Source organism: Onychomys torridus, chromosome 17, assembly GCF_903995425.1.
Source record: "Onychomys torridus chromosome 17, mOncTor1.1, whole genome shotgun sequence".
Lineage (NCBI taxonomy): Eukaryota > Metazoa > Chordata > Mammalia > Rodentia > Cricetidae > Onychomys > Onychomys torridus.
Window position 1 is genome coordinate 61,500,450 of NC_050459.1, and position 25,628 is coordinate 61,526,077.

At 40.3% G+C, this 25,628-nt stretch overlaps 1 protein-coding gene across 1 annotated transcript; it reads left to right on the plus strand.

The window, feature by feature from the left end:
• The first annotated feature begins 16,552 nt into the window (after window positions 1-16,552).
• LOC118569014 (zinc finger protein 709-like) lies at window positions 16,553-25,538 on the plus strand. Its single transcript, XM_036166646.1, has 3 exons — window positions 16,553-16,896; window positions 22,720-22,846; window positions 23,053-25,538. Exons 1-3 carry the CDS (start codon window positions 16,894-16,896, stop codon window positions 24,585-24,587), a joined length of 1,665 nt encoding a protein of 554 aa, XP_036022539.1. The 5' UTR covers window positions 16,553-16,893; the 3' UTR covers window positions 24,588-25,538.
• The last annotated feature ends 90 nt before the right edge of the window (window positions 25,539-25,628 follow it).

Here is a 25,628-nt window from a genome sequence, read left to right on the forward strand (position 1 = left end):
GCCAGCGGACAGCTGCGGGAGAAACGACACACAACACGGACCGAGCGTCAGGAAGCGAGGGGGCTCAAGGGGGAGGCAGCTGAGTCCTCGGCGGCGGCTCAGTGACTGGGGCCCATCATAAGGTTATTTTTAAGGTCATTTTCTTCTGCTTCATCTGTGTTGAGATGTTTAGGTCTTGCTGTTGTAAAATCACTGGGTTCTGGTGGTGCCATATTGCTCTTTATGTTGTTGAATGTATTCTTACACTGCTGTTTATGAATCTGGGTTTGGGATAATCATAGGAACAGGTGTTGATTCTTGTGATGTCTTTGTTGGATGGGTCTTTTGTTTCTTTATTGTCTGTTTCCTTTATTGTCTTTTGGCCTAAATGGCCAAGGGTTCTGGTGATTGGCTGGTTGTCAGGTCAAGTACGGTTGTCTCAGCTGAGGTTTGTGCGCCTAGATCCAGCATATCATCCAGCTCTTCTGTCTAGTGTGGGCTTTACTTCTGCATATGGGGTCTGTTCTTCCAACTGGTGTAGGTTTGGCCTGTGCCTGTTCTTCCTGTTGGTGTGGGTGGCACTTGTGTTTATAGGACCTGCTGATGTTGCTGGAGAGGGCTGTTCATGGGGAGGCTGCTCTTCCAGTTGGTGCAGGTGGTATTTGTGCCTCTAGGGGCTGCTATTCTTTTGTTTTGTTTTGTTTTTGTTTGTTTGTTTTTTGTTTTTGTTTTTCGAAACAGGGTTTCTCTGTCCTGGACTAGCTCTGTAGACCAGGCTGGCTTCCAACTCAGAGAGATCCACCTGCCTCTGCCTCCCAAGTGCTGGGATTATAGGCGTGCACCACCACCGCCTGGCTTAGGGCTGCTATTCTTACAATTGGTGCAGACATTGCTTCTGCCTCTAAAGGCTGCTGATTTTGTAAGGGATGGATGGCCAGGGGGAGGATCATGGGTCCAGTGGGTTTGAGTGGCAGAGTGGGTCTTGTAGGTTACAGGGTCCAGTGGGTTTTGGCAGTGGTGTAGCCGCCTGCCTACAGGACTATTACATGCTGGCTGGCTGCTGGGGCAGAGAAGAACTTATATCTTGATCCTCAAGTAGGAAGCATAGAGAGAAAATTCACTGAGAATAACCGGAGTCTTTTAAAACCTCAAATCCAGCCTCCAGACCTCCTCAAATAAAGCCAGACCTTCTAATCCTTGCCAAATTGTTCCATCAACTGGAGACTAAGTATCTGTACATATGAGTCATTTGAGCCATTCTTCATCACCACATGGTGAGGGGGAGCATGAACACATGAGGGTTTTCTGGGCAGGGAGGAGCAAGTATCAAGAAGTTGGCAACTTGGTGGTAAAGGAAGGACCGAGTTTTACCCCGAGGAGCCACATAGTGGAAGAAGAGAAGTGACTCCATTACAGGATGTCCTCTGCCCTCCGCACACATGCCATGGTGTGAACTCACACACAGATTTGTTTTTCCTGAGACAGGGTTTCTCTGTAACCACCCTGGATATCCTGGAACTCTCTCTGCCTTGAATGCACAGAGATCTGTCCGTTTCTGCCTCCAAAGTGCTGAGATTAAAGCTGTGTGCCACCAACACCTGGCTTCATTTTTTTTTTAATTTGTTAAAGAGAAATTAAAGAGGAGTTAGTGGAATTCAATAATGTCACTTCTTAGACCTTGTCTTAGTTAGGGTTTCTGTTACTGTGGTAAAACACTGTGACCAAAAACAACTTTATTTTTCTTCCACAAACCTGGAGGCGGGAACTGAAGCAGAAGCCATGGAGGAGCACTGCTTACTAGTTTGTTTCTTAGGGCTTGATGAGCATGCTTTCTTATACACCTCAGCACCACCTGCCCAGGGGTGGCACTGCCCAATGGGCTGAGCCCACCTACACTAATCACAAATTAAGAAAACATGTCCTCCCTTTAGACTTGCCTACAGGCTAATTTTATTTTTTTAAAGATTTATTTATTTATTATGTATACAGAAGAGGGCGCCAGATCTCATTACAGATGGTTGTGAGCCACCATGTGAGTGCTGGGAATTGAACTCAGGACCTCTGGAAGAGCAGTCGGTGCTCTTAACCTCTGAGCCATCTCTCCAGCCCCAGGCCAATTTTAATGGAAGCGTTTTCTCAATTGAGAGTCCAATGACCCTCACTTGTATCACGTTGATATAAAAACTAACCAGCCAACATCCCAAAAGTTTTCCCTGCCGTCAGCCTAGCCTTAGAGATGAAGATGTGTTGAGTGCTGGTTAGAAGTACAGGCCTAAAAGAAACATTAACAGAGAGAATTCTGCCTAATATTTTGTCATTGCTAATAAGTCAGGCAACCATTTTAAAGATAACAGGCATTCGGATAGTTTCTCGAAAATCAAGGGTACAAAGGAAGATAGCAGGGTTTCATCTTAAGTGTCAGGGGACAGATGTTTGGCTTAGTAGTTAAGAGCACCTGGGTTCAAGTCCTACTACCCACATGGTGGCTCTCCATTATCTGCAATTCCAGGGGATCCAGAACTCTCTTCTGGACTCAGCAGACACCAGGCATAACACCCATACCTAAAAATAATTTTAAAACTATAAAGGCTGTAAGAAGCCAAGTGGAGTACACAGCTGTACTCCTAACAGTAGGCATGTGGAGAGACAGCTCAGTCATTAAGAGCACTTACCACTCTTCCAGGGGACCTAAGTTCAGTTCTCAGTACCTTTGTCATCATTCCAGCACTAGAGGACACCTTCTGCCCTCCATGGCCACCAGCATATATGTGGCATATATTCACCTCAGTACAGAAACATATACATAATTTTTTTAAAAAGATGTATTTATTTATTATGTATACAATGTTCTGCCTGCATATATGCCTGCAGGCCAGAAGAGGGCTCCAGATCTCATTACAGATGGTTGTGAGCCACCATGTGGGTGCTGGGTATTGAACTCAGGACCTTTGGAAGAGCAATCAGTGCTCTTAACCTCTGAGCCATCTCTCCAGCCCAACATAACTTTTTAAAAAGCAATGATGTAGGGAAAAGATCATAGGTTAGAACCTACTGTCAGTGAATGGTTGCTGGTTAGAACTGCACCTGTTCACACTGGGGTGGGGCGCAGTCAAAATAAGGGTTTTGCAGGTTCCACAATGCAATTTCCCATCTGCTTACATTTTCCTCCTTGTCAATGATATATGATGGGCCAAAACAGCACCTTGAGATGTTCCTTAAGCTTAAAAATAGAATGAACCTAAGTGTGGGTTCCTTGTGAATGTGAGTAAATCAAGCTACTTCCCCTATGTATATATGTTTCTTTTTTGAAATGTTGGTAACATAAGTGCCAGTTGTTTTTTGTTTTTGTTTTTTGTTTTTGTTTTTTAAGCTGAGGATCGAACCCAGGGCCTTGTGCTTGCTAGGCAAGCGCTCTACCACTGAGCTAAATCCTCAACCCAGGTACCAGTTTTATACAACCTTCTTGGAATTTTATTTCATCATTTGAATGTAAAATAGTAATGTTTTTGGTTGGATCCTGAGTGGACAGGATGAGGCTGTTTTGGGGAGGTGGAGGTAATTCCTGAGGGCTGGAGATTTAGCTGAGTGGTAGAGCACTTGCCTATCATAAAGGAAGCTGTGGTTTAAATTATCAGTACTGAAAAATCTTAAATTGTTAATACAATAATATTTTAAATGACAATATATGCATGTAAGAATCATCCTACAAGTGAATAACTAGGCTGTGGTCACTTCTGATGTTTCCTCTATCTGACCATTTGGATGGTTTTTTCTTTAACTTTTTTATCTTTGTGTATATATGAGTGTAACATGAATATGTCATTCAGAGGGCAACTTCTGATGCTGGTCCTCACCTTATTCAAGGCAGGGACTCTTGTTCCCACTGCTTTATGTAACATCATCATCCACATGGTTCTGGTTTTAGAGTAATGAATAAAGGGGTTTGGAATCTTTCCGCAAGGTTAAGGAAAACCACTGAGGCAAGGCATGTGGTAAGAGTGTCCCTGCATGGAGTCCCTGAAAGGCCATTTTGTGGAACTATGAAAGTGGAGCCTGGATAACATTGGAGACCCCAAGATGTTAGATGTGCCAGAGCCATTGGATATTGGCCAAGAAAAGTGGAACCAGCCCAAGACAAAGAAGTATGTTGCAGAGAGCAAAGCCCAAAGGGCAGAGTCACCTAAATCTCCGACATTAGACATGAAGCGACAAAATTTAGAGTTTGGCCTCCTGGGTTTTAGTCTTGCTTTGGTCCAGTATTTCCTCACTATACCCCCATTTCTCTCTTTGGGAATAGTAATGTATATTCTATTCCACTGTATGTTGGAACTACAGTTAGTAAGAGACTGCCTTGAGTCTCAGAAAGAAGCTAGACTTCTAAACAGTTTTAAGCCGGTAAAAGACTAGGAGGACTTTTGAAGTTAGACTATATGCAAATGTATTGTGATCTGGCCACAAGCCTACTGGGGCTGGGAAGTGGAATGTGGTGGTTTGAATGAGAGTTGCCCCTCCCCCCCTGCTGGTGGCTCTGTCAGAGGAGCAGCAGGTGGCATTTGAAGTTCAAGGTGTCAGTCCACCAGGAGGCGAATCCCTGATAGGTGAATCTCAGATGCAAGGCCCACCCCCCACAGAGATCACAGACATCAGAATGTCTTTTGCTTCTGCTGTGCCTTTACATGTTTGCTGCTGTCATCTTTCTCTGGTATCTGGCATGGTGTGAATGGGTGTGGGGAGATTCCCACTGCCTGTAAAGTAGTGTGTTTATCTCATGGATAGATCCTGGTCTACTGGGCATTTTTACCTGTGGATTACTATGAAGATGATTTCTTCTTACGTTGTACTGTCTAATTGATAATAATAATGTTAGTTTAAATAAAGTTTTGATGATTAAAAATAAATACAAGGAAATGTTACACAGCTAGGGCCTATGTTTCACCCAAAGAGTTACATAGATCACAGTTCAGGTTAATGATTAAGAAAAACAAATGAGTCCCAAGAGCCAGGCTGGCTCCAATTCCTTAATCTAAATGCTGAAAGATGTAGTTACAGGTTTCAGTGTACATCATAGCTGAAACAAAACCTCAGAATAACTTCAGGTTACATCAGATGTTTTGATAATAGCTTTGAGACTGAAAACCTTAGAGAACAATCTAAAATTTACAAGGACACAGAGCTGAGTTATGGATTCATTAGGTCAGGTTCAAAAATATAAAGCAGTTAGGATTGGTTGATGATCAAAGGTGATGATTAATTCCTTATACACACTCTTGCCCTCAACCTCCAGATATAAAAAACGATTGATGAGTAGGTATGTACCTCAAAGATTTAAAGTAGAACTGACTGATTATGTTTCATGTATAAAAGTTTAGGTTCGTGATTCCTTTAAGATTTCCCCATAAGGTTACCTTTCAAGATAAGTAATAAAGTGGTTGGTTTTTCTTTGTAACCACAGTATATGGCCTGCCAACAAAAGGGTGAGCTGAAAAAAAAATTATACTCTGCTTGCCCATATTCTGTTAATCTGTAACAAGTTACTTAGATGTAAATCTATGTGGGTTCTTGGGGTGACTTTGTTTTAATCGTGTAAGGGAGATGAAAATATGTGTTTTTACCTGTATTCATTATAACCAATCACTTGAAATAGAATGTAACCATATTGTAATTCCTATATTGCCTGAAAATCTTTGTTGGGGTACATAAGCTGTAGAGAAGAAGTATGCAGTAGAAGAATAAAGAAGAAAACCATCAAGAGAGAATGTGGGTGTCTTTTTCCCTTAACCCCCTCAGATAGAAAAATCTAGTATGCCAACTCCATGAATTCCTTTTGAACCCTGCACTGTTGGAGGCTGGCCCCCCAGTCAGCAAAACCCCATAGGCTCAGACCTCTGAATAATTAGTCCCTGGTTTGCAGAATAGTTTGGGAAGGATTGGGAGATGTGAGGTTTGATCCACCTTTACTTGCAGATCAAGATGTGAGCTCTCAGCTGTTCCTATCTTTGCTTCACCATCATGGGTTCTAACCCTCTGGAACCACAGGCCCAATTAATTGCTTTCTTTTATAAGTCAGAACGTTTTGTCACAGCAATAGAAAAAACTAAGACAGGTGTCTCAGAAATGTCAGTAACTCCAGATCCAGGTGATATAATATCCTCTTCTGGCCATCGTGGACACCTGCACACATTTGCAAACACAAGAGCAGAAAGTAGCTACATTTGCCAGAACATCACCAGAAGTGTCTCTAGTCTGGTTGCTAATACTCTGTTCCAAAAATTAAAATAAAAAAATAAAAATTACAAAACAAAAACCAAAAATAGGACCTCATCAAGATGGCTCCTGGCTGTACCATTCAGGGCTTGCTGAGACATGAAGTGTATATTTTCTCAAAATCTAGCTTCTGAGTTGTGGAGGATTGAATGAGAATGCCCCTCATAGTCTTATATCTTCAAATGCTTTGTCTCCAATTGGTGCAACTGTTTGGGAAGAATTAGAAGTTATGGCCTTGTTGGAGGGGGTATGTCACCAAGGGTAGGCTTTAAGGTTTAAAAAGCCCACACCTGTAAATGGAAATTTTCCATGTCCTGACTACCCTGTCCCAAATAACCGACTCAGAGGCTGAATATGAAGTACAATGTTTGGCCAATAACTCAGGCTTATTACTAACTAGCTCTTATATTTTAAGTTAGCACACATTTCTATTTATGCTTTGCCATGTGGTGGCGCCTTTATTAGCATGCCATGTTCATTTCCTGCTCCCTCTGCATTGGCTAGTGACTCCTGACTCCACCCTTCTCTTTCCCATCATCCTTAGTTTGGTTGCCCAACCTATACTTCCTGCATGGCTACTGACCAATCATCATTTTATTAAACCAGTTTGAGTGACAAATCTTTACAATCTACAAAAGAATTATTCCACAGCATTTCCCCTTTTTGTCTAATTAAAAAAGGTTTTAACTTTAACACATACAACAAAATAGTTATCTAGCAAGAATTATAGTTACAATATCTAGTCTATTTGTATTTGACAAAATCAGAAAAAAACATTTAATTATCCACCCTATCTTGATGAGTCCAGAGTTTTAGATCTAATTTACCCTTTCATCATAACTAAGAAAAATTATGACTATCTAGTCTTCAACTTCAAATACTCCAGAAGAATGAAATGTTACCTAATGACAGGGACATTAGGCTACCTGGACAGTTACACAAAGTTTCTCTGCAACATTGGGGTATCCTACTCTAGTCTACAGGCCTAGCACATCTGACAGACTTTCCTGTGAATCAGGGAATTTTGAAGGACTGTCCTACCTTGTCTTGGCAAAGTTTGGCAGTTGCCTTTCTTGTATCCTGCTAGTCCAGTTTGGACAGTAACTGTCAGCAGTTGAGGGAAGGACAGTTTTTTGTCCATATGGCTGGCATTTGCCATAAAGAAAACAAACTCCATGTGGAGTTTCTTTGATGCCCTTCATCTTCTCTGGAGGACATTGGTGCTGCCAGGAACAGATGTGTTTCACTGTTATAGAAAGTCTAAGTTATTAAAATATTTTAAATGCCATATTCTGTAGGTCTTTGAAGTGTTTGAAGATTACATATTTATCTGAACTATATCTCTGTATACCTAGAAAACCTAACTAACACGACTATAAGTTTGACTATTATAGATGACTATTAATCTTTATTTCTTAATTATACATTACATTTTTAATGAGTTGCATGAACATAATACATTAAAAAGAGTAGAAGTATACATATAACAAAATTAATTTTAAAACTGTATCAATAAATGAAAATCTATACCAATGTAAAATATATAAGATTAATAGTTGTTTTTTGGATTAAGGTGGATTCAAAAATCTACCCTTTTATCCTACATTTCTATATTCCCTCTTTTCTTTTTAGAATGAGATCCATGAGTCTAATCTCCTTTGTTCATCTTTTGTCCTGACCATTACCAATAACAACTTATAATCAATTCCACATATGTTGACAAATATCTATAATACCCATTGAACAACCAAAAGCCACCCACTCCACCTCTGGGGAATGTGGGTGTCATGTTCTTAAAATTACTTTGCGCTGTCTAGGGTCAGTGGCATCTTTCAGGACCCTGAAGAAAAACTGGGGTAGTTGTCAAGTCCTGGGAGAGTTAGCTCTACCATTTGTTGTCCAGTCTCTGGGTAATAGGAAAATACAGGGCTTGTGTCAAGTCCTGGCTAGAGCAGTCTGTGAGGCTGGATCATCTCAGCTAGCCACCTTGAGATTGTCCTCAACAGTTGGTAGTCAAAAGCTGATCTTTCGGTGGTGTTTGTCAGCTTAGTGGCATTATCATAGTCCATGTGGAATCATTGTTGTGAGGCCCCATCCTCCTTATGGAGACATCAAAGGTCACTGTTAGCAGCATGGTCATGGTTCACTGCAGAAAACATTTTAAATGTCATAAGCAGCAGATCTTGAAGGTGTTAAAGGATCAATACATGTTATGTACATCCAGAGTACAAAAACTTAATTCCTAGTTACCTGATAAAGACTCAAACCCAAAATCATGTACAGGAAGCTAGAGGAAGCCTTTTTCTAGAATTAGTACTCTATATGACCATTAATATTATGACAAAAAATTTTTAAAATATATATATAAAATTTGAGATAATATATATAAATTAAAATATAATTTTTATATATTTTGTATAGTATTTGTTATATATTTTAATATATTTATGTATTAAATATATTATATATTTTTTAATATATAAATTTTGAGATAATATTTATACCTTGAGAAACGTATTAAATAGTCAAAATAAAACCAAAGGATTATGAAACTAGTAACAATAGAGTAGTCTCTTAACTTTAGTTTTCCTTCTGTCCCATATCAGATGGGTCTTCTGACATGAGACAGAGGTTTTGGATTTTTCTTTAGCAAGCACATTGGAGGAATGGTAGAAGTAGGAAGTCACTGGTGGCTGCTCCCCTGCTTCTCTGATCTTTCAGATTTTTATCCTGATATCTGACTCACAGTTTTTATTGATAAGATTAATTAGATTTATGTAGTCAGAAGTTTCTGTCCCACCAACAACTCTCAAATACCTGGCAGCCACTTCCCCAATAATTGACTCAGAGGCTTAATATTAATTACAAACTTGTGTTGCACTCCCACTGGGCTACCCCTGGCCTGGCTCCAAAGAGTAGCACCTAGCCCTAATCCGTCTTTTGTTTAACAGACACCTTTTGTTTCTCCTGTCACCCTATGTGAATCTTGTCTGAGAGTCTCCCTAGGATACAAAGGCCTATGCAAGACTTGGTTCAGGAAACCTGGAAAACTGTGGTACCTGATGAATCCAGGAAATTACACTAGGGCCTTGTAGTTTGGGGAGCTTCTTTCAGGTTGTTTGGAACATATGGAAATCAAGTGGCTAAAGTGTAAATATTGAGAAAAATACATTGCCCTGGGCGAAGGAAAAGTGTTTCAATCCTTAGAGACTGGATCCCCTGCAGCCCAGAAAGGCTAAATGGTCATGGTGCCTCCGAGTTTTCATTCCATGGATCCATGTGAACCCGCACACCCATGCCACCACACTTTGTGATACAAACTGTTTATCCTATGGCCCAGACTTATTACTAGCTAACTCTTATACTTCAATTAACCCATAATTCTTATCTGTGTTGAGCCATGGGGCTTGGTACCTTTTCTCAATATGACATACTCATCTTACTTCCTCTGTATCTGGCTGGTGATTCCTTGACCCCACCCCTCCTTTTCCCAGCATTCTGTTTGGCTTTCCTGCCTAACTTCCTGCCCAGCTACCAGCTTGTCATCTTTTTATTAACCAGTGAGAGCAATACATAGTCACAGCATACAGAAAGACATCCCACATCAGATTTATGCGTCACACACTATTTCCAGTTCTTCTCCCTCCCTCTCTCTCTCTCTCTCTCTCTCTCTCTCTCTCTCTCTCTCTCTCTCTCTCTCTTCAGTTGTTATGAATTATATATCACATGGGGAACCCTGAGAGTATCCCAAGTGTGCAGGGAAACATGCTGGGCAGATGCAGTGGTGGGCTGGGTAGATGCGTGCCATGCAGGCATGGCAGCAGGACTGTCAGCCAGTAATTCACAAGCCAGATGCTGCATATGAGCAGAAAGAATGTATTAGAAAGACAGAGAGAGAGATAGAAAGGAGAAAGAGGAAGAGAAAGGGGGTTCAAAGGGTGCACACCTTGTGGGAGGACAAGTGGCAGACAGAGAGAGAGAGGAAGGGGAGTTTTCCCTTAGAATGAGGCTTTTACATCAGGATGCAGGGCAGCACCAAGGGGGTGGGATTTCAAGGAATGGGTCAGAATGTTAACAGATGTAAGCTCTCAGATACTGTTCCAGCACCATGCCTGCCTCTCAGCTGCCATGATCCCCACCATAATGGTCACGGACTACCATGTAAAACTGTAAGCTCCAATAAATTGTTACTTCTGTAACTCTTGGCCAAGGGATCCTAGAACAGCAATAGAAAAGTAACTGTGACATGTGTAGACACAAAGTCACCTATCTATATAGCTTCTTGATACCACGTTCTATACTGTTCTATGGCTCTTTTAGCTTTACCCCCGGAGGAAGAATCCTCTTCCACTGGCCAATGTACCAGATGTCAGGAGCTAGTACATGCCATTTATTTTGCTTTGCTACTCTACCTACTCTCATATGACAAAAGATGTTTGACAATAACTTAGCAAAAAATATCTAAGTTTCATCTTTTCATAATTCAATGTATTAATCTGATTTTTGTCCATGGAAAGGGGAAATCCATGCATATTTCTACTTAATGTTTGTCCCTAAGTCGTGTATTGTGATGCAATGTTGTTATTAATTGATTTTTGTTTATATGTGGGCTCATTAAAGACTATTTACCTTCCCATGTTCTGTTTGCTAGCCTCTTTCTCAATAGAATAGTGTCTTGAATAGTAGAGAATTTTTCTTTGTTTTGTTTTGATTAGGTCTCACAACCAGGCTGGCCTTGAACTTGCTACATAGCTGATGCTGGCCTTGAACTTCTGATCCTTCTGTCTCTATTTTCCAATTGCTGGAATTATAGCTTGTACCACCTATGCCTAGCTAATAATAGTTTTTAATTGTTGTATGTAAATTAGGCAAGCTATCACCATGTTCCAAAGATTTGAAACATTGTTAGACATACTTTTTTTTTTTGGATTTTTGAGACAGGATTTCTCTGTAGCTTTGGAGTATGTCCTAGAACTTTGTAGACCAGGCTAGCCTTGAACTCACAGAGATATACCTGCCTCTGCCTCCTAAGTGCTAGGATTAAAGGTATGCACCACCACACCCAGCAATTTATTTATTTTTATTTTGTGTGCATTTGTATTTTGCCATGGGTGTCAGATCCCCTGGAACTGGAATTATAGACAGTTGTGAGCTGCCATGGGGATGCTGGGAATGCATGGGGATGCTCTCTTTGTTGCCATGAAAAGATTCACAGTGGAGAAAAATCCTATCTGGGTAAGTTATATGGAAAATCCTTCAGTTGTACTTAGATCCCATGAAAGGATTCACAGTAGAGATAAACTATGTGGGAAAGCTTATATGCGATCATGTTCCTTACAAACATAGGTTGAATCCTATGAATGCAAACTTTGTTTAAAAGCCTTCACTATTCATAGTTCTCTTCAATATCATGCAAGGATTTACAGTGGAGAAAAACCCTACATATGCAAGCTGGGTGGGAAGCTTTTATTGATCATAGTTCCCTTTGATGTCATGAAAGGATTCATAATGGAGATAAACCATATACATATTTACATATATATTATATGTGCATATGTATGTAAACCATGTGGGAAATCCTTCACTCATGGCAGTTCTCGTCAATATCATGCTAAAGTTCACAGTGGAGAGAAATCCTGTTTGTAAACTATGTAGGAAAGCTTTTGTGCAGTCAAGTTCCTTACAAACACATATTCATATTCATGCATACATTATGAATTCGTACAGACATTAATGCCTGTGCATGCAAACTATGTGGGAAAACCTTTACTAACCGTGCTTATCTTCATGACCATTTGAAGATTCAGTGCAGAAAAGCCCTATGCAAGTTATGCAGGAAAGCCTTCATTACTTACAATTCTCTTCAAAGCCATGAAAGCTTCACAGTGGAGACAAATCCTGTGCATGTAAGCTATGTGGTAAATCCTTCACTTATAAACAGTTCCTTTCAATAGTATGGAAGGATTCACAATGAACAGAAACCCTGTGTATATAAGGTGTATGGAAAAGCCTTCACTAGTCACAGTTCCCTTCTAGTCCATGAAAAGGCTCACAGTAGAAGATAAGTAATAAAGACTTCACAAATCACTTGCAATGCCAAGGAAATATTCACAGTGGAAAGAAACCATATGTATGTAAGCTATGTAGGCAATCCTTCACCCCTCTCAGTTCCTTTCAAAACCATGAAAGCATTCACAGTGGAGAGAAACCTCATGAATGTAAGCAGTGTGAGAAAGCCTTTTCTGCTTTATGTAATGTTTGGACACAAGAATGACTTCATACTGGAGAGAAACCCCATGTACGTAAGCAATGTGGGAAAGCCTTCAGGTATCACACTTTCTTTTGACACCATGAAAGGAGTCATAGTGGATAGCAACCCTGTTTATGTCAGTAGTGTGAGAAAGCCTTTCTTTACCATGCATGGTACCCTTCAATGCCACAAATGGACTCTGGTAGAAAGAAACCATACATATAAGCAATGCAATATGGAACCTATGAATGAAAACTTGGAGTCAAAGAATTCATGCTTTGGAGTACCTTAAAAAACTAAGCAAATTCACTATGCAGTGAAACCCTCTAAAATACAAACTCTGGGGAAGTCCTGTTTTCTTAAGTAAGAATTTTGAATACATGAACTCCACACTGGAGAGAAACCATGACTAAGCAACATGAGAAAGCTTTCATATGCTCTTCTTCCTGTTCAAAATATAAAATCAGAAAATTCCTAATATAGAATGTGGGGAGGCCCCATTATCACAAGATTTTTCTAGGAAATATCAACAGTTCAAATGAAGAAAATTCATATCAATATAAACATGTGGGAACACCTCTTGTCATCTCAGTTTAATTAAAAATATAGAGCCCACCATGCTAAAAAGATTATTTTGAAGATCTATGTAAAAGTCTTTAAGTTGGCCATGTGAGTACAGCTGAATCAAATCATGTAAATGTGAAACATAAAATTAAAATTTTAGTTGTAACAAAGAGTTTGGTAAGTGTAAGAAAATTGTCCATAGCGGAATTCTACCAAAACAATGGTACCAAGTGTGGCCTGATGCTAAGTAATTTATAAACCACTCTGAAAATAACACAGTGTTAAAAGAAGTGCTGTAAAGATTATATAATGTGCTTATCAGTGACCTGTTTCTAAAGTAGATCTCTGAACTATGTATTTCTTATTTCAGTCTATGTATTTCTAATTTTCAGTATTGAAAATAAATGTAAGCCATTGAAATGACTCAGTGGGTAAAAGCACTTGTTGTACAAGCCTGATGGCCTGAGTCCAATCCCCCAGAATGCACATAAAGGTCAAAAAATTAAACTAATCACACAAAGTTGTCCTCTGACCTCCATGTGCACACCATGGAGTGTACATACACACTCACACATCATACAAATGATAGTAAAAATTAAAGAAAAATTGCTGCAGAAAAGCAGATCTGCCAGGTTTGAGCAATAACAATTCACCAAAATCAATAGTGAGTTCAGTAGCTAATAATTTTAAATCAAATTATATCATAAACATTTGGTTTTCTGTTTTTATTTTAAGTTAAATTCATTAGGGAATGAGGTGCTTTTCTAAGATGTCAATAGATTTAGTGTTTATAATTTTTTGTTGTTTTGTTTTGTTTTTTGTTTGTTTGTTTTTGTTTGTTTTTTGAGACAGGGTTTCTCAGTGTAGCTTAGCGCCTTTCCTGGAACTCACTCTGTAGCCCAGACTGGCTTCGAACTCACAGAGATCCGCCTGCCTCTGCCTCCCGAGTGCTGGGATTACAGGCGTGTGGCCACCGCCGCCGCCGCCACCACCTGGCTGTGTTTATAGTTTTTAAATTGTGGTTAATGAGTATTAGAGATGAGTTATTGGGCTCATTTTGATAACACATATACTAAAATTCAAACTAGCAAAAGATATAGTCCCTGCATGAAGAGGAAATTGAAATTCATGAAGCTTTCCATATTTTTTTGGAAAATGACTTGTTGATGTCCCTACTGGAGCGATGTGATAGTTTCTTACATATTTAGTCTGTGTTCAGGAAAACAAACAAACAAACAAAAAAACAAAACAAAAAAAACCTTCTGTGTGTGTATTCACTAGTTTACTTTTCATGTGTGTTTTCTTCAAACAATTTCTGTACAATTTCATAACTATTTCAATCAATATGTTGACAAATATAATTTGTTTTTGAGGCAGCTGTGAATATGATCAAAATATATTGTATGAAATTTTCTAAGAACTACTAAGAAAGAAAGAAAATGTCCCTCAAGTTTGACCTAATACAAAGGAAGACACAATCTATGAGAAAGTATACAGATGAGGGGCTTAGAGGTTCCCATACAGAAACTATAATAATCAGGAAATGTTCTGCATTTGAATTGTCTGAATTGGTAAAGACTTAAACAAGAAAAGAAAGTCTCTCATAGCCTTGGTGTAACTTAAACCAGAAAAGAAAGTCTCTCACAGCCTTGGTGTAACTTAAACAAGAAAAGAAAGTCTCTCACAGCCTTGGTGTAAGGAGTCTGTCCTTATTATGTCATCAGCTTGCAAGTGCATCCCAACCTAAAAAGCAGACGTGCATTCATTCCCACACGCGCGCGCGCGCGCTCTCTGTACATTCCCGCCACCCAGTCTCTGTCTGTCTCTGTGTCTCTTTGGTTCTCTTCTTCTTCTTCTTCTTCTTCTTCTTCTTCTTCTTCTTCTTCTTCTTCTTCTCCTAATAAAGCTCTAAAGGGTAACCATGGTTGGTGATTCTTCTGCTACCTCAGTATCTAGCACCAGTCACTAGCATTTGCTGTATACCCAAGGTAGTGACCAGCCAGCCACTAGCGCTGCTCTACACCCCTTCACTTGGGACATGTGGGCAAACTGGACCAATCTAGGTGCTATGGAGGCACAGAAATTGAATGATAGAACTACCAATCCCCCCTTGAGACAACAGCTGCATAATCTAAGGCAATATGAAAGAAATCAGTCACTGGTGAACTGACTCAGATTCATTAGAGAGAATTATCTCTAGTGGAGGTACCCATGAATATCAAGAATTTCAGGGCAATCGAGAAGACCGGCATTTTTGAGGCAGTTGGGTATGCCAGAGGAAGTGTTTGGTGTTCACTGGGTCCACCAGAGAGTTATAAATTTTTTTTCTTTCAAAAAAAGTAGTTCAGCAGGAACTTTGGGACAGGAAGTGGTTTTTAGTATACTACGTTCTGAGGTTTACAAGGTTCTGAGTTTATGATCTTTTGAGATTCTGATAGATATAAATAATTTAGACTAACATATAACTCATGTTCATTAAATGCTAAAATACTCAGGAGAAGATGGAGAGGGGAAAACAGAAGATGGAGCCTACTTGAGTCACTTGAATGTTGATGTAGCAAGACTTGTATGGAGCCAGAGTCTCTAGTGAAAGGGGTGAGGGGTGCGCTTTGGGAAGCTTTGAAGCATATACAACAACCCATCTATGATTAACATATCATCTTTGTAATGAAACATTTTCAGAGAGGATGCCTTGTTATGGAGTGGTGTTAGTTCTCGAGCTTAAAATATTGTCGCCTTCTCAATCTTTGTAAAAGTGGATGAAACAGGCTATTGTGTAAGAGTTCAAATGTTTTTCTTCCCTCTGTGAAACACTGCTAGCATATAACTCCAGTTTCCATATGCATTGACGGATCGTGTTCTCTTGTTGGCATGTTTATCTTTTCTTGAATGAAAATGAGTGGAATGGGGGGAAAATGTTTTGAGAAAGTCTTGGCTCTGAAACCAAACCGCCTCATTCCAAATTGCTCAAGAACGGCATCAGGCTGTACCTGTTTCAGTGTGTCCTCGGCTAGCCTACCTCTTCTCTGAGCACACGGACTGCCTCCGTGGGACACTCTGTAATTCACTTAAACTGGTGGGTTCGTTTCCAAGGTGGGAGGGGTGCAGTGTGTAGAAAGGCAGCAGGTGGCCGTTGGGCAAAGTCGGAGGCAAATTCTGCTTAAATGCATTTGTATCAAGGTCAGCTGGTCCTCACCAGCAGAAGACCGGGCACAGAACGACTGTGGCTGGGACGCTTGTTCTGGTTCCAGCCAGCCAGGTAGACATCGGTTATTCCGCCACAAAGGGCTGTGTGAGAGTCAAGAGCACCGACGGGATTTTCCTCCTCACCAGAGTGCTGGACCGCTTGTCAGCTCCGGGAGCACGGGTTGTCCAACCGCGCAGTGTGAAACCGACCCGGAAGAATCCCCAGCGCAGCGGAAGCGGCCAGTACGAGTTGTCCAATCAGGACCGCCGGCAGGAGAAGCGGAAGAGCGTCACTCGCCATCTTTCTTCCTGGTGCCTCCATAGTTGCGGCCCTGTCGTGTCAGTTCATGGAGTCGCAAGCTGTTCAGCCTCGGGTTTTTTTTTTAAATGACCTCCAGACCTAGTAACAGAGTCAGGTCGCAGCAGTCCAGGGACTCGGACGTAAAAAGTGGCGATCCACTGCAACTTGTTTGATCAAGAGCAACGGAGAACGGAGCGGAAGTTCTTCATCCGCCATCTTTCTTCCTGGCAACTCTCCTTCCTTGCAAGGCCGTCCAGTCAAGTGAGGGTCCCGGGTCTCCGGACCTCAGTGACTACACGAACCCTGAACCTAGGAGCTGCGTGAGGCCGCAGGAGGCCCGAGCGCAGCCATGGTGAGCGCCGCGGGTGCAGGGCGGCGGGCCGGGCGGGCTTTGGGCCGGGCGCGCCTCTGCAGCTGCGCCCCGGACTCCCCAATACGCGGTGGCCGAGGGTCGAGGGCCGAGCCCTGCGGGGCGATGCGCGAACGCTTTGTTTTGCCTGTCTTTCCCATCCATGTCAGGCCGCTTCTAAAACCCACGATTTTGTCCCCCATGCAAATGCTTCTTTTTTTTTTTTTTTTTTTTTTTTTTTTTGATTGACAGTTGAAAGCCCTCAATTCCCAGGTCCTCGCCGACATTGCCGAATTTACCGGACTGGGCGATCCACCGATCCCTGTTGAGAAACACGGAGCGGAGATGTGTGGCCGTCTGTGATGCAATTAGACTGTAGGCACTGATTCTATTTTTTAATGCTAATTAAGGTATGGCCTCACATGAAAAGACTTAGGAATAGAGAGAAGGCCCCGGATGTAAGGTGTGAAAGCTTGTCAGGAGGTAGAAGAGAGGGGCTTTTCTTGCAGTGGTAAATAACAGTATTAAGGTGCTGACTTAATGGAGGTGTTTTGTCTTTTCTGGGCAGCCAATCATTTTGAGGCAACAAGTGAACAATTTATAAACTGATTTTTCTCTAGGGTCTAGTTTCTCTAGAGGTCTAGTTTCAGACATCTCCAGAAATACCATCATCGTTTATCAGTTATTCCGTCCTCCTCTGGTGTTTATTTTTGGCACCTTTGTTGAGAATCAACTGGCCAAACGTGTGGGTTTATTCCTATGTCCTCTTTTCTCTCCCATTGGATTCCACATCTATATTTATGACAGCATTCTGTCTGTCGGGTTTTGTCCTGTTCTGTGTTTTGAAATCAGGTAATGTGAAACATGCTCGCGCTCGCTCTCTCTCTCTCTCTCTCTCTCTCTCTCTCTTCTCTCTCTGTCTCTCTTCTCTCTCTGTCTCTCTCTCTCTGTCTCTCTCTGTGTCTCTCTTTCGGTCTCATAAGCTTGGACTCTTCTAGTTTCTTATGATTTCATACCAATTTTAAGAATTGTTTCTAGTTGTGTGTAAAATGTGATAATTTCATGGGAATTTCACTGAATCTATGTTATTACTTTGAGTCATTTTAGTGATATTGATTTCTCCTAATCCATGATCATGGTAGGTCTTTCTTATTGAAAGGCCTTTTTTATTGAAAAAAATTTTCATTCTGATCACACTTTTCCTCTCCCCCAACTCCTCCCCAAACCTCCTTACCACCCTACCCATCTACCTTCACACCCTTTCTTTCTATTTCTTTCTTCAATGACCTAACACTGTCTTTGTTGAAGATTTTCAAAAAATCAGTGAGGTTTCTTGGACATTTTAGTTTATGTGTACCTATATCATGACTTCCTGGCAATCTGAACTATCTCTGTGAGATAGTTCATTATTCACTGGGAGAAAACGTACTGGGCATTGCCCATTTTGTACCTCCCTGCCTTTTTGGTATAATCTTTTGATCTGTCCCTGGTTTTCTTGAATGTGTTGCTTTCTACACAGAGAGTATAACTGTGTACCCCAGCTGGCCTGGAACTCTTTCCTTGTTTTGTTTTGTTGTTTTTCAAGATATGGTTTCTCTGTAGTTTTGGAGCCTATTCTGGAACTTGCTCTGTAGACCAGGCTGGCCTCGAACTCAGAGATCTGCTGGCCACTGCCTCCCGCGTGCTGGGATTAAGGGCGTGCGCCACCACCGCCTGGTGGCCTGTAACTCTTAGATCTTGCTGTCTTAGCGTCCCTTGTGCTGTGGATATTGCTCTGTGTAAATAAAATTCTGATTGGCCAGTGGCCAGGCAGGAAGTATAGGCGGGACAAGAGAGAAGAGAATTCTGGGAAGTAGAAGGCTGGAGAGACACCGCCAGCCGCCGCCATGAAAAGCAATGTGTAAAGACACTGGTAAGCCACAAGCCATGTGGCAAAGTATAGACTAACAGAAATGGGTTAATTTAAGATAGAAGAAGCAGATAACAAGAAGCCTGCCACGGCCATACAGTTTGTAAACAATATAAGTTTTTGTGTGCTTTCTTGGTTGGGTCTGAGCGACTGTGGGACTGGCGGGTAAGAGAGATTTGTCCTGACTGGGCCAGGCAGGAAAACTCTAACTACACCCTTGTACTGTGGTTCCTAGTGTACACTATAGTACCTGGTTATGGTTCTCTGTGTATTGAAACAAGTATGGTTTGACTTCCTTCTTTGTGATTCGTATACTTATTATTGCTTTTGTTTGCATAATTGTTCTGGCTAATAGTTTAGTACTATATTCAAGAAGAGTCGTGGGTAGTCACCGAGTAATTTTTTCTGATCTTTGAGGAAATGCTTTCAGTGTTTTCCCTCATTTAGCATGTTATTACTAGTTGTATGTTTGTCATGAAAGCCTTTATTATCTTAATGTGTGATCCTGCTGTGCCTGCCTACTAGAGTCTGAGCTTTGATCATGACATGGAGTGGGGTGTTATTAAAGCATTTTTATTATTATTATTATTATTATTATTATTATTATTATTATTTGGTTTATCAAGACAGGGTTTCTCTGTGTAACAGTTCTGGCTGTTCTGGAACTCGCTCTGTAGACCAGGCTCCACCAAGATCCACCTGCCTCTGCCTCCCAAGTACTGGGATTAAAGGCATGCACCACCACTGCCCAGTGCAGATTTTTAATTCTTGATTTTGTTTGTATAACATTATACTTACTAATCTGCATATCTTCTACATGTCTAAATATGCATATCAAAGGAAACTTTTCACATCAAAAGATACTTGACTATGACTTCTCAAAACACTTGAATTTTGTCTTTTCCATTTCAGTGTATAATTTCATTATTCTTCATGAGAAAGAGAAATCTGTGCATGTTTCCAAGTAAACACTAATTAATTTGTCCTTGAGTGTATTAAGCAGGTTGGTTTCTGACATTAGTGTTTGTACTGGCTTATTTTATGTCAGCTTGACACCAGCTAGTCATTTTGGAAGAGGGACCCTCAATTGAGAAAATGCCTCCATCATATTGGCCTGTGTGGTATATTTTTTTGATTGATGTGGAAGGACCTGTCTTTCTGTGGTTGGTGCCACTCCTGGGATGATGGTCCTGTGTACTACAAGAAACCAGGTTGAGCAAGTCATGAAGAGCAAGCCATGAAGAGCAAGCCAGTAAGCACTGGTCCTCCATGGTCTCTGCTTCAGTTTCTACCCTGACTTTCCTTCCTGATAGACTGTGGATGGGTCATGTAAGCTGAAAGAAACCTTTTCCATCTCAAGATGCTTTTGGTAATGATGTGTAACAAAACACATCACAGTAACAGAAGCCCTAACTAAGACACTGTTGATACCTGCTATATTGTGAGTCAATTTTCTGCTTATATATGAATCACTTCAAGATTGTTTATCTTTTCCGTAATTACTTGCTTGTCTCTTCTTTATTAATATAATTTTTTTTTAATTTCCTATAAGCATACAATTTGTTTGTTTGGTTTTTTTTGAGACAAGGTTTCTCTGTGTAGTTTTGTGCCTGTCCTGGATCTTGCTCTGTAGACCAGGCTGGTCTCAAACTCACAGAAATATGCCTGGCTCTGCCTCCCGAGTGCTGGGATTAAAGGCGTGAGCCACCGACACCCAGCATACAATGTATTTTTATCATATTCACTTTCACTTGTCCTAATTCATTTCAGATTCATCCCCAGTTCCTACCTCTTCCCAATTTCCTGTCCTGTTTGGTCTCTTTTTCAATATTATATTATATTTGGTAAAGGCTTCTTTTCATTTGTTTTTGTTATCATATTTCATTCTACAAAACAGTTGGCTTCCTTTTATCTTCCTCTAATAGTTTCACAACTATAGGTCTTACAAGTCCCCAGCACACAGTGTGTGCCACCATGCCCAACTTTTTGTGAGTACTAGGGAACAAATTAGGTCTTTATGCTTAGGTGGCAAGCACTTTACCAACTAATCTGTCTTCCTGGCTCTGGGTTTCTTAATATTTTTTTCTAAATTAAATATTTTTGCAATTTGACTTTTTTGATCTGATAGAATGTAAGAAAGCATTTCAGAGTATGTTTGGGGTTTTGTTTTTTTTAGTTTGGTTCATCATTTGCTCTGTGTGTGTGTGGGAGGGTGTGTGTTTGAATTTGCTAATGCTTTGTCACCTAATGTGTGATTGATGTATTTTTGGAGAATCTTCCATCTGATGCTGAGAAGAATGTGTCTTCTGCAGATGTCTCATAGACTATTCTGTCAATGGGCATTAAGTGCCTTTGATCTATGGTGCAGTTTAACTCTGAAGTTCCTTGGTTGATTTTTTTTCTGAGTGATCTATTTGTGGTATCGGGGTATTGAAGTTACATACTGTTGTTTTGTTTAAACCCTTTTGCCCAGTGCTGTTTGTCTGTAAAATATTCAGTTCATTTTATATTTACATGGGACATTCTTTATGGGCTTTTCTATGTATTTATATGTAGGGAATCTTCTGATAAAGGAAATTCTGGATTAGTAGTCTACTCGATAAAGATGTGTTGAGAAATAATTATATTTCCTCAGTATATCTGACAGTAAGCCCCTCCTAACAATGCCATTTACCTCATTTCTATTTCTCATAGCATTTTTGAGGAAAAACTAAAGTGTTTTCAGTTTACCATAGTAGGTTGTCCTTCATAGGTTTTTCAGAATGTTTAAGATTACCTATAAGATATCAAGTACAAGTTTTCCCAAGTTTTCTCTGTGCAGCCAAAGAAGATGTGCAGCTTCCTTAGGAGGAAGTTGGGAGATGAAGTGTTTATTCAATATTATTTATCAGACCAGCTCATTGGTGACTAATCCTCCAGAGCATGTTTTCATTCTGATGAAGCAGGATCCTTCTGCTAAGCATGTCAGAAGCTGTAGACATTTAGAAGGACAGTGCAAGTTAAACAATTGCTGTCATAAACTAGAACACTGAGCCCTTCTCCACAGGTAGGTTAGTGAGGTCCATCCAAATACCAGGTCTCAGATCCCAGGGAAAGTTGAAAATGTATCTTTTTTTAAATGCATATATCTGCTTACAGATGTTTGCACAAGTACACATGCACATGTGTATGCACATGCATGTGGAAGTCAGAGGACAACCTTGGGTCATTCCTTGGGAATGCTGTCCACCTTTTGAGAAAGGGTCTTTTTCTGCCTGAAGCTTACCATACCAGTTGTACTAGATTGGCTGACCAGTATGCACTAGGGATCCACCTGTCTCCCCCTGTTATCTCAAGTGCTGAGACTGCAAGTATATTCCACTGTACCCAGAAATTTTATGTAGAATTGTGGGGGTTCAAACGTAGGCCCTCATGCCTGAGAGTCAAGCACTTTTCCAAGCTCTGTTCTAAGAATAGTTTCCATATAGCCGGTGTTAACTCTATTATGGATACTGACTAGTGGGATTTTTTTTTTAAGACAGAGCCTCACTATGTAGCCCTAGCTGGCCAGGAACTCACAATATAAGACTGGCAGGTCAAGGAGACCTGCCTGCCTCTGCCTCCTGAGTGCTGGGATTAAGGTGTGCACTGCTAGGCCTGGCCTAGTAGGATTTTTTTATGAGAGGTGCAACAGAACCATTGTACAGACTTTACTGGGTGACCAAACAGCATAACAGCATCTACTTTTGCTTTATAATATAGTTCCAGCCTAGCATTGGAATTACACTGTTAAAGAGTAAGAGCATTGACCAGAACACTGATGAGTATTACATAGATTTAACGTTTAGACAACACAACATTCTGTAAACATCATGTGCATTGAGTAGATATCTCCAATGTGTCTCACTCTTCCTCTTGAAAACAATGTCATTCTTCAGGAGTCTTTGTCCTTTGAGGATGTGGCTGTGAACTTTACTTCAGAGGAGTGGGCTTTACTGAATTCTTCCCAGAAGAGGCTGCACAGAGATGTAATGCAGGAGACCTTCAGGAACCTGGCTGCCATAGGTAAGAGTGAAATTATTGCCTTGTTTATTAGTGCATGAGAAAACTGTGTTTTTACTGATCAATGCAGCTCCGTTATTTGTACAGAAACAGAAATTTTGTTGAATAAACCAGCCATGGTCATGTTGTACCAGAAACCTACTTAGAATCTAATACTTTTCTATAGTGTTGTATTAACTCAAAGTGATTTTTCTGGATCTACATTCCAGCAAAAAATCAAGAAGACAAGACCCTTGAAGATGACTATGAAAATTTAAGGAAAATTCTTCCCATTGCAGTTCAGACTGGATACAAACTATGTGAGAATCAAGAATATGCAGAGAAACCAGCCATATATAAGGAATGTGAGAAAATATTTAGTTCTCCTCAGTGCTTTCTGGAACACGTAAAGACTCATGCGGAAGAGAAAACTTATGAATGTAAACAAACTGAGGAAGGTTTTAATAGACACAGTAATGTTCAGGTTCCTGAAAGAATGCATGCTACAGAAAAACCTTGTGTTTTAAAGCAGAGTGGAAAAGACTTTTTGACTCTTGCTGATATTCAACAGCACATAACACATAATGGACATGGGCCATATATATGTAAAGTATGTGGTAAAGCCTTTCACTCTTCCAGTTCTTTCTTGACACATGAAAGAACACATAATGGAGAACAGCTTTATACATGTAAGCAATGTGGCAAAACCTTCACTTATTCCAGTGGCCTTCGCCGCCATGAAAGGACTCATAGTGGAGAGAAACCCTATGAATGCAAACAATTTCTGAAAGTCTTTCCATCTTTGAGTAAGGTTGAAAGTCATGAACAAACTAACGATGGAATAAAATACATATGTAATCAATGTGGGATAGCCTTCAGTGATCACAGTTCCCTTCAATGCCATGAAAAGATTCACAGTTTAGAGAAACCCTATATATACAAGCAATGTGGAAAAGCATTCACTTGTTCTAGTGCCTTGCGAAGACATGAGCGAATTCATACTGGAGTGAAACCCTATGAATGTAAGGTATGTGGGAAAGCCTTCATTGATTGCAGTTCTCTTCAGTGTCATGAAAGGATTCATAGTGGAGAGAAACCTTATGTATGTAAGCTGTGTGGGAAAGCATTCAGTCGTCAAGGTTCTCTTAAATGCCATGAAAGGATTCATAGTGGAGAGAAGCCCTATGCATGCAAGCAATGTGGGAAAAACTTTATGCATCACAATGCTCTTAGATACCATGAACAGATTCACAGTGGAGAGAAGTCCTATGGGTGTAAGCAATGTGGGAAAGCCTTTGTGTTGAGCAGTGCATTGAAAAAACATGAACGAATTCACAGTGGATTGAAACCTTGTTTGTGCAGGGTGTGTGGAAAAGCCTTCACATTTCATAGTTCCCTTCATTGCCATGAAAGGACTCACACCGGAGAGAAACCCTATGTATGTAAACAGTGTGGAAAAGCCTTTATGTATCACAGTTCTCTTCGTTGCCATGAAAATATTCACAGTGCAGAGAAACCCTATGTATGTAAGTTATGTGGGACAGCCTTCACTTATCACAGTTCTCTTCAACGCCATGAAAGAATCCACAGGGGAGAGAAACCATATGTATGTAAGTTCTGTGGGAAAGCCTTCACTGATCACAGTTCCCTTCGATGCCATGAAAGAATTCACACTGGAGAGAAACCCTATGTATGTAAACAATGTGGGAAATCCTACAGTACTCATGGTTCTCTTCGATACCATGAAAAGATGCACTGCGTGTAAACTACATTGGAAGACCTTCTCCTCTTTGAATAAGTTTTAATCTCATTAACAACAACCAAAATAAAAAACCAACTATATGGTTGTAAGCAATGTGAATAAGCCTTAACATGTTGTGGTTCCTTTCAAAAATGTGAATGGAGACACATTGGAGAATATCTCTAAATATAGAGTAAAGGAAAGCCCCATTGTTACAAGCTCTTTCTAGTAAGAATGATGGCATAATGAATTTAATGTGTATCAATGTAAAGCATGTGGGATTATCTCTACTTGTCTCTGTTCAGCTCTCAAAAAAAACCCTAGGAAAATGGGGAGATGGCTCAATCTGTATAGTGCCTGCCATAGAAGCATGAGATCCTGAGTTTAAATCCTTAGGACCCATATAAAAGCCAGACATGGTGACACATGCCTGTAATTCCAGTGCTCGGGAGGCAGAGATGAGATATCCCTGAGCTTGCTGGTTAACTAGTCTACTCAAGTCTACTCAGGTTCAGTGATAGATCTCTCAAAAAGTAAAGTGGAGAGTGATTAAGGAAGACATACAACATTAACATCATCCTCTGGCCTCTACATGCAAGTACAATGTGCAGCCTCACACATATGAACACTCATCCTCACATGGATGCAAACGGCACACACAAAAGGACATTGTATCAAGAAACTTGATTAGAAGAAATTTGTAAGTCTTCACTTGGCCAGCCTCTACACAGTCAAAACCTTGTAAATGTAAGTAGAACTGTCATTTGTAGCATGTGTCAAAGGCTGATGTAGTAGGATTCTATCAACATAACTAATGTGAAGAGCCTGGCATAAAACAATTTATGGAATGCTTTAGAAATTACACACTTCAGAAGAAATGTTCGAATGGTTATGTTTGTCAGTGTCACATTCTTAAGTAGATCTAAATTGTGCTTCTAATTTTTTTTCTTGAAAATAAATGTTTCATTGAAATTATTTGCTGAGGTTTACTTAAACAGTTGCATGTGCTTAATCTGTAGTTTCAGTATTAGTAAATTCACTTAATAACTTTTTCTGCTTTTAATT